The sequence below is a fragment of the Macaca thibetana genome, chromosome 18, assembly GCF_024542745.1.
Source record: "Macaca thibetana thibetana isolate TM-01 chromosome 18, ASM2454274v1, whole genome shotgun sequence".
NCBI classification, from domain to species: Eukaryota; Metazoa; Chordata; class Mammalia; order Primates; family Cercopithecidae; genus Macaca; species Macaca thibetana.
Window position 1 is genome coordinate 31213526 of NC_065595.1, and position 16667 is coordinate 31230192.

General features: G+C 39.1%; 1 protein-coding gene across 8 annotated transcripts in view; it reads left to right on the forward strand.

Moving 5' to 3' along the window:
• DYM (dymeclin) overlaps window positions 1–16667 on the forward strand; it is a 400993-nt gene that overhangs the window by 18220 nt on the left and 366106 nt on the right. For 7 of the 8 annotated variants that reach the window (XM_050767681.1, XM_050767686.1, XM_050767684.1 and 4 more), the window contains exon 2: window positions 9627–9819. In XM_050767681.1, coding sequence (XP_050623638.1) covers window positions 9680–9819 — 140 coding nt within the window. In that variant the 5' untranslated portion in view covers window positions 9627–9679. Of the gene's footprint in view, window positions 1–7192; window positions 7215–9626; window positions 9820–16667 lie in introns of those variants that run through there. The other variant, XM_050767682.1, reaches the window with a different exon arrangement.

Sequence of the window (16667 nt, forward strand, 5' to 3'; positions counted from 1 at the left end):
ATGTAATATAAATATATTATAATATGTATATTATATAATATATAAATAATATAATACAATATAATATATATATATTTAGGAGGAGAGCAATTCTGGAATATAGTGTAGAATTGTGGATTATCAGCCTGAGATGGGACAAAGGGCATTAGGGCATCATTTACACGTTTTGAGGGTGTTAGAACAGGATTTGGTTATCATGGATTTTCAGATCCACTAATGTTTACTTTCCATTTAAGGCACATTAAATCAAGAGATAGTCAGTACACATAAAAGAGGAGATTTACTTTATGTATTTATCAAATATTTCACAAATTAAATATAAAATATTGAACATATCATGTATTATTTATTTATTTTTTTGCTGACAGAGTCTCCCTGTGTTGCCCAGGCGGAAGTGCAGTGACATGACTGTATAATAGCTCACTGCAGCTTCAAAATCCTGGATTTCAGGTGATCCTCCTGCCTCAGCCTTCTGAGTAGCTGGGACTACAGGCTCATTAGCCGTGTTGCCTGGCTAATTTTTGAATTTTTTATAGAGACAGAGTTTTGCTTTGTTGTCCAGGCTGGTCTTGAACTCTTAGCTTCTGGAGATCCTTGCACCTTAACCTCCCAAAGTGCTGGAATTACAGGCATGAGCCACAGTTCCTGGCCTGTTACCAAGTATTTTTTAACGTTTACTAGTTTGATGGGTAACGATGATACATTATTGTTTTAATTAGCATATCGTACTCAGGATTTAGGCTGAAGATCTTTTCATATATTTATTAGCTGTGGGACCTTGGCTATTTCAGCAAGTATTTTTTGAGTAATTTCTCTTTAGCAGCATGCCGGAGGTTGATTAGGGATAAGGAAGAAGTATAAGGCCTGATTCATACCTCTCAGGAATAATCTACCTGGGGAGATATGTTTTATGTACTACAGCATAATAACATTTCAAGGCCGCTTTTACATAATCACAGCTTTAGGGGATTAGTGGAGAGTTTTAAGGGGTAACAGGGAGGAATGATAGAATCAATTTTACACATTAAGATTGAGTTCTTGACTACATTGCATTGAAGATAGGTCCTTTGAAAGGTTTGCTACTAAAAGTGTCAGCAATAGCCTACTTCTCGTGTCTAGCATAGACTTACATAAGGATCACTGTTACCAACAAACTTACTGATTATATTATATATATTATCATTGAGTTAAAAAAAGTCTTAAGTAATTTAGAGATATCAATACAACTGGCTTCCTGACCACAGGTTGGGTCTAGAAGGAGAAATTTGAAAGTAGTATCATGGAAGCCAATAGAAAAGCCAGGAGATGGAATCAGTTACTGACAGATTTAGAGAAAGAAGAGCTGGAAGCCAAGGGAGTCTAATGATGCCCAGTGAGGGCAAAGGCAGTAGGAGTCTTTGGAGATGACCCAATAGTGTTTTCTACTTTACTCTAGTTTTCATTGATAAGGGTCTTGAGAGTTCCAAATAAATTGGGAGGAGGTGATTGTGTGTGTGTGTTTGGAATCCTTGGCAGGAGTCATTGCAGAAGAGATGCCATTGGGGCTCAGTTTTCTACTTTGCTTTCTGTGGGGGAGCAGGTGGATCTTTCTGGCAAGAGTGCCTCAGTGGCTACTGGTCTTATTATGTCTGAACTTGTTTCTCCTGTATATTCTAGCTGCCCAGGGTGTTGCCTTCACTCTGTTCCTAGCAGGTAGCACCCTGTTGTTGCTTCCTGTGGGAGTAAGGGCTTAAGCAGGGGTGTCTGCTCAGGTGCAGTAGCCAAGCTTCTGTTAGTTGCTTCTGGGCCTTTTTCTGGCCTTTCTGCCTTTGTGCCAGAGTTCCTGTTCACACTCTTTGGGATGGTGCCCTTGAAGGCCCTTGAGCCTGCTCTGGGATGCCATTTCCCTTTTTAGCCCATCTCCAGCTGTTTTCTATTTTATAGGGATTCTTCACAGCTTCTGGCCCCCTGTTATTTTATTTTATTTTATTTTTTGAGACGGAGTCTCGCTCTGTTTGCCCAGGCTGGAGTGCAGTGGCCGCCCCTGTTATTTTTTGAGCATGGCTGTGTAATCACTGGCTATTTAAAAAAATATTGTTTATATTATTTCTAGGGTTCGATGAGAAAAAACGGGGAAGGAGGCACTGTACTCTTTGCTCAGTTGGCTGTCTCGATTTTATTTGTTAACGTTCTGTTCAGTGTCTCTCCTGATATGCTTGTAGGCTTTATTCATATTGTTTTAGAACGATTTCATAGTGTTCTTAGACTGAGCAGTTATTTTGATTTATTAATTTTATTTTTGATACAAAGTCTTGCTCTGTTGCATAGTGCAGTGTTGCAGGCGTGGCTCACTGCAGCGTCGAACTCCTGGGCGCAAGCAATCCTTCTGAGTAGCTGGGACCACAGGCTTGTGCCACCATGTCCAGCTAGTTTTTAAATTTTTTGTATAGATGGAGTCTTGCCATGTTGCCCAGGCTGGCCTTGTACTCCTGGGCTCAAGCATTCCTCCTGCTTCTGTCTCCCAAAGTGCTGGGATTACAGGTGTACAGGTGTTTGATTTAAGACTTAATTTTGTGGTCCATCCTAGCCGCCTTGAAAATAAAGTTTATTTCCTATAAACCAGTAGAAAACAGTCATAGGATATGAACAGATAGTGGCCTTATTCAGGGCAAGAGAGATGCAAAATAAAATTGTATTGAAAAACTTTTTAAAAAAAAATCTAAGTTGGCAAGGATCAGAAAGTTTGATTAAATAATGGTGGCTGTGAAGTAGAGAAATAGGCATTGCTGGTGAGTATCCAAGTATCTATCAAAATTACAAATGCATATACCCTTTTACCCAGCAATTCTATTTCTCTCGATTTATCATATCTGTCTACTCATACATGTGTGAAATATTTTATATGCTTATGTAAGTGATAGTATAAGATATAAGTAATGTATATATCTTACTGGGGAATGACATTTATTTATTTTTTATTACTTGGAGAATGATTTGTAATAGCAAATGATGTCAACTACTTAAGTGTCCATCAATATGGTATTTGAGAAATTATAAAATGGAATGTTACACAGTTGTAAAAAGGAATGAAGTGGTTCATATACGGATATATAATGACTTCCTATATATTGATGAGTGGGAATAGCAGAGTATAGAGGAATATGTCATATGCTATGGTTTGTTTAAAAAGAGGTTGAACATACGTTTATAGATACACAGAATGTCTGTGGAATGATGTCCAAGAAACTGGGAATGTTTTCTCTGAGTTGAGAAGGTAGTTAGAAGATGGGATGGGAAGGAGACTTTTCACTGTATATCCTTTGAAGCTTTTGTATTTTGTACCATGTATATTACTGATACAAAAAGAACATAAACAAAAACATCTGACAGATTTTGTTAGTAGACTCTCTGATAGTATTGTTTCTCATTGTTGCTTCACCTGGTGGGAGGAGGAGGTTGATTCCAAAATAAAATTTTGTTCTTTTGAAAATTCAGCATTCATGTACTTAAACTCTCAGGGTAAAATTGCTTGCTTTTAAGGTATCACACAAAAATAGTAAGATACTGGTCTATTTAAATGAGAACAAATTGTTATGATTCTCGTTTCTTTTGATCTGGTGTCATTTTTATCCTGCTATAAAATTAACAGAATAAAAATTAAATTTATTAAAATATGAAGCGCAGAGAAGGAAAATTGAGTACATGGTAGAGCCAGGAGGACCCATACTTAAATTGCTGTCAGTAATTCAACACTCTTTGAACTAACCCACTTTCATCCATACAGTTAGAGGTGCTTATTCAGTACACTAATATTAGGCCTATAATCCTAACTGCTAATTAGCATGAGTCCCCTGATAAATAGCGCACTGTAAACAAGTAGTAAAGGTCCTTTTTACTTGTTTGTTTAAACATATATTTTATTGAGGCATATTCAGGGTCACAGGGATTATTGGACAAATAAAAATAATTTGAAAGGTTTGGCTAAAAAGGAACCAGCAATATCCTTAAGTAGGTTGTGGAGGACAAAATCTGTTGTATACTCCTCAGAGTTAATGAAATTAATGCAGATCCCAGAGGACCCAAGAACATTACTTATTTTGTTTTTATTGAAAAAGTTCAATTTTGAATAAAATTTGAAAGAAATAATTTATTGGGTAGCTGGGAGAGGTGACTCATACCTCTAATCCCAGTGCTTTTGGAAACCTGGGCAAGAGGATCTCTTGAGGCCAGGAGATTCAGATTAGCCTCAGTAACATAGCAAGACCCTCATCTCTACAAAAAATTTTAAAAAGTTAGCAGGGTGTGGTGGCGTGTACCTGTAATCCCAGCTACTCAGAAGGCTAAGGCGGAAGGATTGCTTGAATCCAGGAGTTTGAAGCTACAGTGAACTATGTTCATGCCACTGCACTCTAGTCTGGGTGACAGAGTGAGACGCTATCTCTAAAATAAGTAAATAAATTTAGTTTGGAAAACTAGTCTAAGTGAAAGAGCATTCTATAATAGGACACTGAGTAACTAGAATGTGAGATCCTAATATCTCATCATGTATAATATGGATGATGAAGTAACTTAATATGTAAAAACAATCCTAGTGGTTGTGAAAGAAAGTACCTATTAGTCTGATTTGTTGGCACCTCTCTGGGACATGTAGATTCTTTTTCGTTTGTTTGTTTTTGTTTTTGTTTTTGTTTTTTTTGAGATGGAGTTTCGTTCTTGTTTCCCAGGCTGGAGTGCAATGGCACGATCTCGGTTCACTGCAACCGCCACCTCCGGGGTGCAAGCGATTTTCCTGCATCAGCCTCCTGAGTAGCTGGAATTACAGATGCCCGCCACTTTGCCTGCCTAATTTTTTGTATTTTTAGTAGAGATAGGGTTTAACCGTGTTGGCCAGGCTGCTCTTTAACTCCTGACCTCAGGTGATCCAAGACTGCTTTTAAATAGCACAATAACAACACTACCACTTCATAGATTGTACAGTACCTTATGATAACGAAGTATTCCTAATTCCATCTGCCTGTCTGTTGTATTTTCAGTTCACACATACATTGCTGTCCTTCACTTCTTCTTCTTTTTTTTTTTTTTTGAGATGGAGTTATGCTCTGTTGCCCAGACTGAAGTGCAGTGGCATGATCTTGGCTCACTGAAACCTCTGCCGCCTGGGTTCAAGTGATTCTTGTGCCTTAGCCTCCCCAGTAGCTGGGATTACAGGCACATGCCACCGTGCTCTGCTAATTTTTGTGTTTTTTGTAGAGATGGGGTTTTACCATGTTGGCCAGGCTGGTCTTGAACTCCTGACCTCCAGTGATCCCCCTGCCTTGGCCTCCTAAAGTGCTGGGATTATAGGTATGAGCCACCATACCTGGCCCAAAAGTTTTTAATTTGATGAAGCCCAGTTTATCAATTTTTTCTTTTCTGGGTTGTGCTTTTTTTTTTTTTTTTTTTTTTTTTTTTTTTTTTAGTTGAAATCGCCATGTGGTGCCACCACACCTGGCTAATTAAAATAAATTTTTTTTTTTTTTTTTTTTTTTTTTTTTTTTTAAGACGGTATTGCTATGTTGCCCAGGCTGGTGTCTAACCCCTGCCCTCAAGCGATCCTCCTGCCTCAGCCTCCTGAGTTGCTGTGATTACAGGCATGATCTACTGCATCTGGCCAGAAAATATTTTATTTTTAATCAAAGTAGTATATGGACACAATTTTGAAAAGTCAACTAATATGACAGACTTAATGTAAAAAACTGCTCTACCACCCTCCCCACTCCAGAGTCCTTTTCCACAGGGGTGGCCACTTTCTTTTTCTTTTTCTTTTTTTTTTTGAGACAGAGCTGTGCTCTTGTTGCCCAGGCTGGAGTGCAGTGGTGCGATCTCGGCTCACTGCAACCTCCACCTCCCGGGTTCAAGTGATTCTCCTGTCTCAGCCTTCCAAGTAGCTGGGATTACAGGCACCGGCCGCTACACCCAGCTAATTTTTGTATTTTTAATAGAAACGGGGTTTCGTCATGTTGGTCAGGCTGGTCTCAAACTCCTGACCTCAGGTGATCCACCCGCCTCGGCCTCCCAAAATGCTGGAATTACAGACGTGAGCCACCGCACCTGGCCACCACTTTAAAATCTATAAGCTGTTGCTTTGTGCTATTTACCTCCTTATTTATTTATTTAACTTGAGACAGAGTTTCACTCTGTCACCCAGGCTGGATTGCAGTGGCACAATCCCGGCTTACTGCAATCTCCACCTCCTGGGTTCAAGTGATTCTCGTGCCTCAGCCTCCTGAGGAGCTGGGATTATGGGCATACTCCAACATGCCTGGCTAATTTTTGTATTTTTAGTAGAGATGGGTTTTCACTGCGTTGGCCAGGTTAGTCTTGAACTTCTGGCCTTAAATGGTCCACCTACATTGGCCTTCCAAAATGTTGGGATTACACCACACCTGGCCCTGCTTCCTTATTTATAACTAATACATTTTTACTGTTTTTTGATTTACTAACTTTACATATTTTCTATTGAGCACTACCTATTATGGAAGATGAAGGTTTAGCAGTCATAGACCACCAATCCTGCTTCTTTTTCCGGAATCTTTTGAGAGTTAACTCACAATTTTTGGTTAAATATTTAGTATTTATATCATAGTGATTATATAAATACTGATTACTGTTGAATTTAGTCATATACTATGATTACATGACCTTTCTTAAGTAATTTCTGTTTTTCCCAAAGTATGTAGTCTATACAAAATTATTTACTTTATTCTCCATAAAACTATTATTCATTGCTTCCAAATTCTCCTACAGTGTTGTAACATTCCACAGAGTAAGGTTAGACACATCAAGTGAACTGTCAGTTCTATGCTTTCTTCTCCTGGAGATCCGCGAGCTGTTTTGACTCTTGTCCCAGCCTGCTGCGTGGCTGTGATTCTCTATACCACTGCCCTGTGTTGGATCCCTTGTTTCTTGAATTTCTTCTTTTTTCTTGGCTTACTCCCTCATGTGGAAGGAGTACATCTTGTAGCTTCCTTGTAGGTTCCTGGGAGGCCTTTTGAATCTTGGCAAATCAGAAAATGTTTTTATTCTACTTTCAAACTTAATTGATAGCTTGAAAAGCTATAGATTTCTGGTTAAATTATTTCCTTTTGGCCAGGCTCAGTGGCTCATGCCTATAATCTCAGCACTTTGGGAAGCCAAGGCAGGAGGATTGGTTGAAGCCAAGGCAGAAGGAGTTCGAGACCAGCCTGGGCAACACAGTAAGACCCCATCTTTACCAAATAAAAAATATTAGCTGGGATTTGGTGGCATGTACCTGTAGTTTCAGCTACTTAGGAGGGTGAGGTGTGAGGATCTCTTGAGCCCAGGAGTTTGAGGTTACAATGAGCTATAATCACGTCATTGTACTCCAGCATTGTACTCAGCAACAGAGTGAGGCCCTGTCTCTTCAAAACAGAGCAAAACAAAAAACTGTTTTAATACTAGTGCTAGCTATGAATAAATCCATAATATTTTTTGCGAGTTTTAAAGTCTTATAAATGACAGCATACCATATCTATTAGGTAGCCTGCTTTTTTAAAAAAACATTTTATATTTTTGAGATGTATCCATTTAGCTCTGTTTCATTCATTTTCACTAGTGTATTATGTCCCCTTATAATTTTGATAGCTTAAAATACTATTGTAAGTTAGGAATTTATATATTTCAGAGTTTTTTTTTCTTTTTTTTTTTTTTTTGAGATGGCGTCTTGCTCTTGTTGCCCAGGCTGGAGTGTGCAATGTGTGTGATCTTGGCTCACTGCAACCTCTGTCTCCTGGGTTCAAGTGATTCTCCTGCCTCAGCCTCCCTTGTAGCTGGGATTACAGGCATGCGCCACCACGCCAGACTAATTTTGTATTTTGAGTAGAGGGGGTTTCTACATGTTGGTCAGGCTGGTCTTGAACTCCGGACCTCAGGTGATCTGCCTGCCTCGGCCTCCCACAGTGCTAGGATTACAGGCGTGAGCCACCGCGCCTGGCCTTCAGGGTATTTCTTTTATAGCATTTTCTAATTGGGCAGCCCTACTTTAAGAAATTAAACCTTATGATTAGCTGGCTTAATATAGAGGCTTAATTGAAGCTGAATTATTATTCATTTGAAGTTGAATTGAGTTATTGGGGCCCCTGTCCCCTTGCAGGAAGGATAAAAGTGGTGGCTGGCCTCAGGTTCAGGGGCAGGTGATGAGGAACCAGATCAGTATTTCTCTCTCAGATTCGGAAGACCCGGCTGTCCATGTGCATCATCGGGGAAGCCTCTTGCTCTCCGAATAAGCAGCTCAATCCAGCTTCCAAATTCTGACCATGGCTTAAGTGCCTTTGTGGAATGAGGAGGGACATGAGGAAGAAAGTGAGTCACTAATGTACATTCTCACCTGAGCTGAGCCACCTTTGGTCCCTGAGCCCATGTAGTTTCCTTTCGTTGTGATTATAATTTTAAAATAGTATAATTTATTATTTACCTTATCACCATTTTGTTATTCAATGGGAGACCTTTTCTGAACAAATCAAGATAAAACATGATCTAGAAGTGTGTTAAATGTGATTTAAGGAAGACAGTGATTCATATTTGTAACTAAACTATTAGTTTTCTTCCCTTAGTGACTGAGAACAACCAATACTGACTTTTGAAGAGCCTCGTGGATACTAATTATTTATTCACTCGCTTGTTCTTTCAACATACTGTTTAGGGAATTTTTTACATGCTAGTCTAGACAGTGGGCATAGAAAGATGAATAAAATAATTCCTGTCATAAAAATGTGCATGGTTTAGGAGAAGAGGCATATCAACAAAAACTACGTATATGCCCTATGGCAGAATGAGAGAAACATTAAATGTGATTCCTTTGTAACTGGGATCTCTTTCACTTGAAGTGGGTAATTCAGGTTTGTCCCCATGACCCCCATAAGTAGGGGCAGCACGTGGTAATTACTTGAGCTATATTCCCTTCCTTGTACATTCAAGCCATCCAGATTTCTGTATTTCTTTGTCACCATTGTTTTGGTTGTAAAACAGCTTCATTTTCAGACTAATTATAAGTTAGATTATTATGATTTTGCTTTGAGACATTTTCTTGGGTAGAGATATGCCCATCCTAAGATACATAGTATAAGTACCATATAGATTTGGATTTTTGTGTTTGTATTGGCTAAGACAGGTGTTAGCTCCATATTTCTTTTTCTTTTTTTTTTTTTTTTTTCCTGAGATGGAGTCTTGCTCTGTCGCCAGGCTGGAGTGCAGTGGCACGATCTTGGCTTACTGCAACCTCTGCCTCGTGGGTTCGTGTGATTCTCCTGTCTCAGCCTCCCGAGTAGCTGGGACTACAGGTGTGTGCCACCATGCCCAGCTGATTTTTGTATTTTTAGTAGAGATGGAGTTTCACCATGTTGGCCGGATGGTCTCAATCTCTTGACCTCGTGATCTGCCCGCCTCGGCCTCCCAAAGTGTTGGGATTACAGGCGTGAGCCACCATGCCTGGCCTAGCCCCATGTTTCTTGTAACTTTGTATCTGATGTCTAATATATTTATAAATACAGAAAGATGTGATTTTCTTTAGTAAGTTTACAGTTTTTTTATAGGTAGACAATGATGACTTTTGAACAAGTTTAAAGTTTTTTTATTTTTATTTTTTATAGGTTGTCTTGTGGAAATGCAGGTTTAAGGACAAGTTATCTGCTTAAGGAAGAAGATGGGATCAAATAGCAGCAGAATCGGCGATCTTCCTAAAAATGAATACTTGAAAAAGTTATCAGGCACGGAATCTGTCTCTGAGAATGACCCGTTCTGGAATCAGCTTCTCTCGTTTTCTTTCCCTGCACCAACTAGCAGGTAAGAGATTGCCTGGAGATTGAAAATTTGGATAACGGGCCATATCAACTTGTGTGGTATGCGGATTAAAAAAAAAATTTAGAAATGTTCTGTCTATCTGGTCTGTCATACATAAATCAGTAGAAAATCCAAAAGATTTGAAAGTAGAAAATAAGCTTTTCTCTTCTTTTTACCCCACTCACTAGCCACCTCCCTTCTCTAGAGGTGAGCACTGGTGGCAGTTGATTTTGAATCATTCTAGAGATAGTATAGGTTACTTAAGCATATATCCCATATAGTTTCACAAAATTGTTTAAATACAAATGGTAGCATACTACATGTCCTGTTCTGTCCCTTGCCTTTTTTCCCACAGTTAAGTAAAATATATCTTGTATATGTAGCACATATGCAACTGCCTTATTCTTTTTAATGACTGTGGAGTATCTGTAGAATATATTTAATTGGTTTTCTGTTGATGAACATTTAGATTATTTCCAGTCTTTGTTATAACAGTTATTGCCACATACATCATTTCTTATACACACAAATATATCTTTAGTATAAATTCCTTGAAGTACAATTCCTGGGTCAAAGTGTATGTGCATTTGCAATTTGGTAGCTATGCCAAGTTGTGCTCCATGGAAGTTGTAGGAATTTACACACCTACCAGCAATGCATGAGAGGTGTGTTTCCCCATATCTTTGTCTGTTTGATGCATTTTTAGACCTTTGACCTTTGCCAGTTTTGGAGGTGAAAAACAATATCTCATTTTTAATTATATTACAAAAACTGATAGACAATAATGTAGAATGACTAGAATATTGAATTCCCATACACTCAATAACTAGATTTTAAAAAATTTTATTTACTTTTTAAGAGCTTTATTATGATAGGCAGAATAGTAGCCCCCGAAAGATGTCCATATCTTTGTCTGCAGAATCTGAATATGTTACATTACATGGCAAAGGGGAATTCAAGTAGCAAATGGCATTAAGGTTACTAATCAGCTGACCTTGAAATAGGGAGATTATCCTGGATTATCTGGGCAGGGCCAATGTAATCACAAGGCTTCTTGAAAGTGGAAGAGGGAGGTGGAAGAGAAAGTCAGATGTGATGTGAGGAGGACTCAGCCTGCCCTTGCTGGCTTTGAAGATGGTAGGGGGTCATGAGCAAGAAATGTGAGCAGCTTTGCCGGGCGCGGTGGCTCGCGCCTGTAATCCCAGCCCTTTAGGAGGCCGAGGCGGGTGGATCACGAGGTCAGGAGATCAAGACCATCCTGGCTAACACGGTGAAACCCTGTCTCTACTAAAAATGCAAAACGTTAGCTGGGCATAGTGGCGGGCGCCTGTAGTCCCAGCTACTCTGGAGGCTGAGGCAGGAGAATGGTGTGAAACCGGGAGGCAGAACTTGCAGTGAGCTGAGATCATGCCACTGTACTCCAGCCTGGGCGACAGAGCGAGACTCCGTCTCAAAAGAAAAAAAAAAAAAAAGAAATGTGAGCAGCTTCCAGAAGCTGGCAGAGGCAAGAGTGCAGATTTCCCTCTGGAGCCTCAGGAAAGGAATGCAGCTTTATTGACATCTGGATCTTAGCTCATTGAGTGTCAGACTTCTGACCTACAGAACTGTAAGATAATAAATTTATGTTGTTTGCACTACTAAATTTTGATAACTTTTATAGTAGCAATAGAAAAATAATACACTTTTTGAGGTATGTTTCATATATCATGTAATTCACCCATTTAAAGTGTATTATTCAGTGTTTTTATTCACAGAATTGTGTAACAATCACCAATTTTAGAACATTACAATCCCAGAAAGGAGCCCTATCCCATGCCCATTAGCAGACATTCCCCCAAACTCTAGATTGCACTAGCGACCACTTATTTATTTATTTATTTATTTATTTTGAGAGGGAGTCTCAGTCTGTTGGAGTGCAGTGGCACGATCTCTGCTCACTGCAAACTCTGCCTCCTGGATTCAAACAATTCTCCTGCCTCAGCCTCCCGAGTAACTGGGCTTACAGGTGCATGCCACCACACCTGGCTAATTTCTGTATTTTTTGTGGAGATGAGGTTTCACCATGTTGGCCAGGCTGGTCTCGAACTCCTGACCTCAAGTGATTCACCTTCCTCAGCCTCCCAAAGTGCTGGGATTATAGGTGTGAGCCACGGTGTCAAGCCACTAATTTAATAACAGCTACTACTATCTTTGCCTCCTCTAGACGTTTCATGTAAATGGAATTGTAACAATAAGGGGTCTTTTGTGACTGGCTTTTTTTTTTTCTCCTACTTTTTTAGAGATAGGGTCTTGCTCTGTTACCTAGGCTGGTCTTAAACTCCTGGGTTCAAGCAATCCTCAGCACCCCAAAGTGCTGGGATTACAAGCGTGAGCCACTGCACCCACTGTGACTGGCTTGCTTCACTGAGTGTAATATTCATACATGTTGTTGCATGCACCAGTACTTGCATTCCTTTTTTTTTTTTTTTTTTTTTTTTTTTTTTTGAGACAAGGTCTCACTCTGTTGCCCAGGCTGTATTGCCGTGGTGCGATCGTAGCTCCCTATAGCCTTGAACTCCTGGACTCAAGTGATCCTTCCACTTCACCTTCCCGAGTAACTGGGACCACAGGCATGCACCACCATGCCTGGTCTTGAACGCCTGGCCTCAAGTGATCCTCCTTCCTCTGCCTCTGAAAGTGTTGGGATTACAAGCATGAGCCACTGCACCCAGCCTCTGTTCCTTTTTATTGCTGAGTGATACTCCATTGTATGGATATACTGCATTTTGTTTGTCCATTCAGAAATTAATAGAAATTTGGATTGTTTCCATATTTTGTTCATTATTGTTTTTTAAGTATCTTAAAGTCTTTTTTTACATAACCATAATACCATTATCACACCTAACAAAATTAACAATAATTCCTGCTACCCAGTTCATATTTAAAATTTTCCAGTTGTTTTATAGTTTATTACAATTAGGAGCCAAATAAGGTGCATATGTTGCATCTGATGGTTCTTGTTCTTAAATGTCTTTTAAAGTAGAATATAGGTATCCACTTCCCACCTTGCCACTATTTTTTGCTTCATGTCATTTTTAAAACAAATTGTGTCAGTTTTTCTGTAGAATGTTCCATCTTCTCTATCTGATTGCTTTTCACACCTTGTAACTTGTTCTTTTGTTCTGTGTATTTCCTGTAAATTGGAAATGAGATTTAAAAGCTTGATAAAATTTAGGTTAATCATTTTTGGTAAGGTTTTCCATATGTAGAAAAAGTGTGTTTTATACCAATTATCATACTAAGATTGATCAGAGTTTTGAGTGTAAATATTTTAGCATCTATTGATTTTTGTCTGAATCACCTGTTTTATGAGGTTACAAAATGGTAATATTTCTAATTTGGTCATTTCTACATTTATTAACTGGAGTTCTTCTGTAAAGAGGACTTTACATCATCAATTAGGTTATGTAAAATATAGTTCTTACTATATTTATTACTAATTAAGGGTAAGCATTTCAGTTTTTTTCTTTACCGATTTTTAGGAAGGGGTTGGCGTAATCGTGACAAAGAAGTCTATACTTCTCGTTTCCCTTGACCTCAGAGGTAGAGAGCCTATTTGTCTGTCTTTTGAGGGTAAATTCGTACACACACACACACGTTTTTCCGTGTGACTAATAGCACTCGTTTTTCTTTTTGATACCCAGTTCAGCAAGTTTTGGATAGTGGTTCTTATGGTTTTATTTGCCTTTCTTTAATAATTAAGGTTGTGTTTATTTTCATATGTTTAAGGAGTATTGGTATTTCCTTTTCCGGGAACTGTCTGTTTACATCTTTTGGCAATACATTTTAATTTTTAACTTTATTGTATACAGTTGGATTGAGCCTTAGAAGTTTAATTTAGTTTAAGCCGGGCGTGGTGGCTCACGCCTGTAATCCCAGCACTTTGGGAGACTGGGGCGGGTGGATTACCTGAAGTCAGCAGTTCAAGACCAGCCTGGTCAACATGGTGAAACCCCATCTCTACTAAAAATACAAAAAATTAGCTGGGCATGGTGGCGGGCGCCTGTAATCCCAGCTACTTGGGAGGCCGAGGCAAGAGAATCGCTTGAACCTGGGAGGTGGAGGTTGTGGGGAGCTGAGATCTGTGCCATTGCACCCCAGCCTGGACAACAAGAGCAAGACTCTGTCTCAAAAAAAAAATAAGTTTAACTTAGTTTATAATTAATCTGATGGCTTGGATTAGATGTATTTTATATTGAAGTGGTTACTTATTCTTGCTTCTGAGATCCTTGGAAAATTAAAGGTGGCTGTGGATTGGTGGGAAAGGTCATACTGGAGATGAGCTATGGCATCAACAAATTTTGAAATCATTTCCTTAATCCTTGCAGAATTATCATTGAGTACGGCTGCTCATGTGATAGTGATACGACTTAGAGGAAGAAAGGCAAAATGGAGAGCATGATTTATTGTCCAAAATAATTTTTCTTTTCACTTATGTAAATTCTAATGTAATTTATAAAGCTATTTCAAATTACAGTATATGGTTTTTACACTGAAATATACTAAAGTAGACTTTCCTAAATAGAGGTATGTACCATGTTTAAGGAATAAGGAGACTGCTGTTAAAATGTCACTTCTTTTCAAATTGACCTATAGATTGAAGACAATTTGAATTAAAATTCGAAAGCCTTGTTTTGGAAGATTGGGGGATCTTGATAAGTTTATTCCGAACTGTGTATGAAAAAGAATAAAGAACAAGAATAACTGAAATACTTAAGAATAATAAGAATAAGAATAAATGTATGTGAATGTACTTGTTTTATGTGGAGCTGGCATATCAGTGGGGGAAAAGATGAACTTCTCAAGAAACAGTGATGGGAATAATTTGTTAGCCATTTTTGTCTACCTGTGCCAGTGCCTCACAGTTTAAGTTATTATGGCTTTATAGTTTATTTTGTTAATTGCTACTTTTACTCAAAAAAAATTTTTTTTTTTGAGACAGAGTCTTGCTCTGTTGCCCAGGCTGGAGTGCAGTGGTATGATCTTAGCTCACTGCACCCTCTGCCTCCCAGGTTCAGGCAATTCTCTTGCCTCAGCCTCCCAAGTAGCTGGGACTACAGGCATGTGCCACCACGCCTGGCTAATTTTTTGTATTTTTAGTAGAGAGAGACGGGGTTTCATCGTGTTAGCTAGGACGGTCTTGAGCTCCTGACCTCGTGATCCACCTGCCTTGGCCTCCCAAAGTGCTGGGATCCCTTTATACCTTTCTCTTAAATCACCTGGGTGATTTAAGAAAAGGGAATGGCAGCCAGGCGCAGTTGATCACGCCTGTAATCCCAACACGTTGGGAAAGGTATAAGTATAAAGGGATCTTAGTGAAAAAACTGTAAAGTAAATAAACTACATTGTAAATCTGTGAGGGTATATTTATAAAGGTTTCTTCCTGCCCCCACTGCCACAAGTGAGTTTACATGATAGAGGTTTCGTTTGTGGTGTTGCATATACTTTTGGCCTGTCACTTTCTCTTTGGCACTGCCCTGCTCCTCGCTGATGGTATTTGATGTGTGGCCTTCGGACTGAGTAGGCTTTGAGGTAGCACTTGCCCCCTCGTTGACAGAGTCAGGGACCAAGATTACCTAGTTTATGAATTATTCAGGACTAAGATGAATCTCAGTAGAAGAGACTCTGAATCTAGATAATTATGAGATTGTTCTCTCTTGGAATTCCTTAGATACATATGTACCGTCTTCAAGTAAAGTCCATTTTTGTAGCCAAAAATTGATGTTTGCTGCAATTTGTAGAAATACTAATAAGGCCTTTAGGGTGAATCTAATCCTTCCTTACTATTAACTATTTTTAGCATCAGAGTAATCAGATTTTGTTAGAGTTTCCACATGTGGTTCTAAAATCTTACTTAAATTATTTAATAGTTTTAAATTTTTCACTCTTAAAATTAGTTGTGCAGCAAAGGTCTGAAACAAAATGAAGAATAATTAAATACTAAAGGTTAATAATATACACTAGTTTTTTCCTAAATATTTTAAACTACTTATATGACTGATTTTCTTTTTTTGTTTTTTATCTTTTTTTTTTTTTTGAGATGGAGTCTAGCTCTGTTGGCAGGCTGGAGTGCAGTGGCGCGATCTCGGCTCACTGCAACCTCCGCCTCCTGGGTTCAAGCAATTCTCTTGCCTCAGCCTCCCGAGTAGCTGGGACTACAGGTGCGTGCCACCATGCCCAGCTAATTTTTGTATTTTCAGTAGAGACAGGGTTTCACCATGTTAACCAGGATGGTCTCGATCTCAACCTCGTGATCCACCTGCCTTGGCCTCCCAAAGTGCTGGGATTACAAGGGTGAGCCACCGCACCTGGCTTATGACTGATTTTATACATGTTTCTAAACTACATAATGGCAGCAAAAATGAAAAACAGATCTGTGCTTATTATTTTTTGGTTCACAGGCATCTGAGGCTATGGTGTGTGTGAACATAACCATGTGTCATGGTTATCTTTGAGAACTGCTGGACCAGACTATCTCTGTGTATCAAACTATTATTCATTTATTTGTTTCTCAGGCTATAATGGTTAGCTAGATATATGATGTCTTTTGTCCTTAAAGGCTTATAATCTTTTTTTTTTTTTGAGACAGAGTTTCACTCTTGTTGCCCAGGCTGGAGTGCAATGGTGTGATCTCGGCTCACTGCAACTTCCGCCTCCCAGGTTTGTGATTCTCCTGCCTCAGCCTCCCAAGTAGCTGGGATTACAGGCATGTGCCACCATGCCCGGCTAATTTTGTATTTTTAGTAGAGATGGGGTTTCTCCGTGTTGGTCAGGCTGGTCTTGAACTCTCAACCTCAGGTGATTGGCTTGCC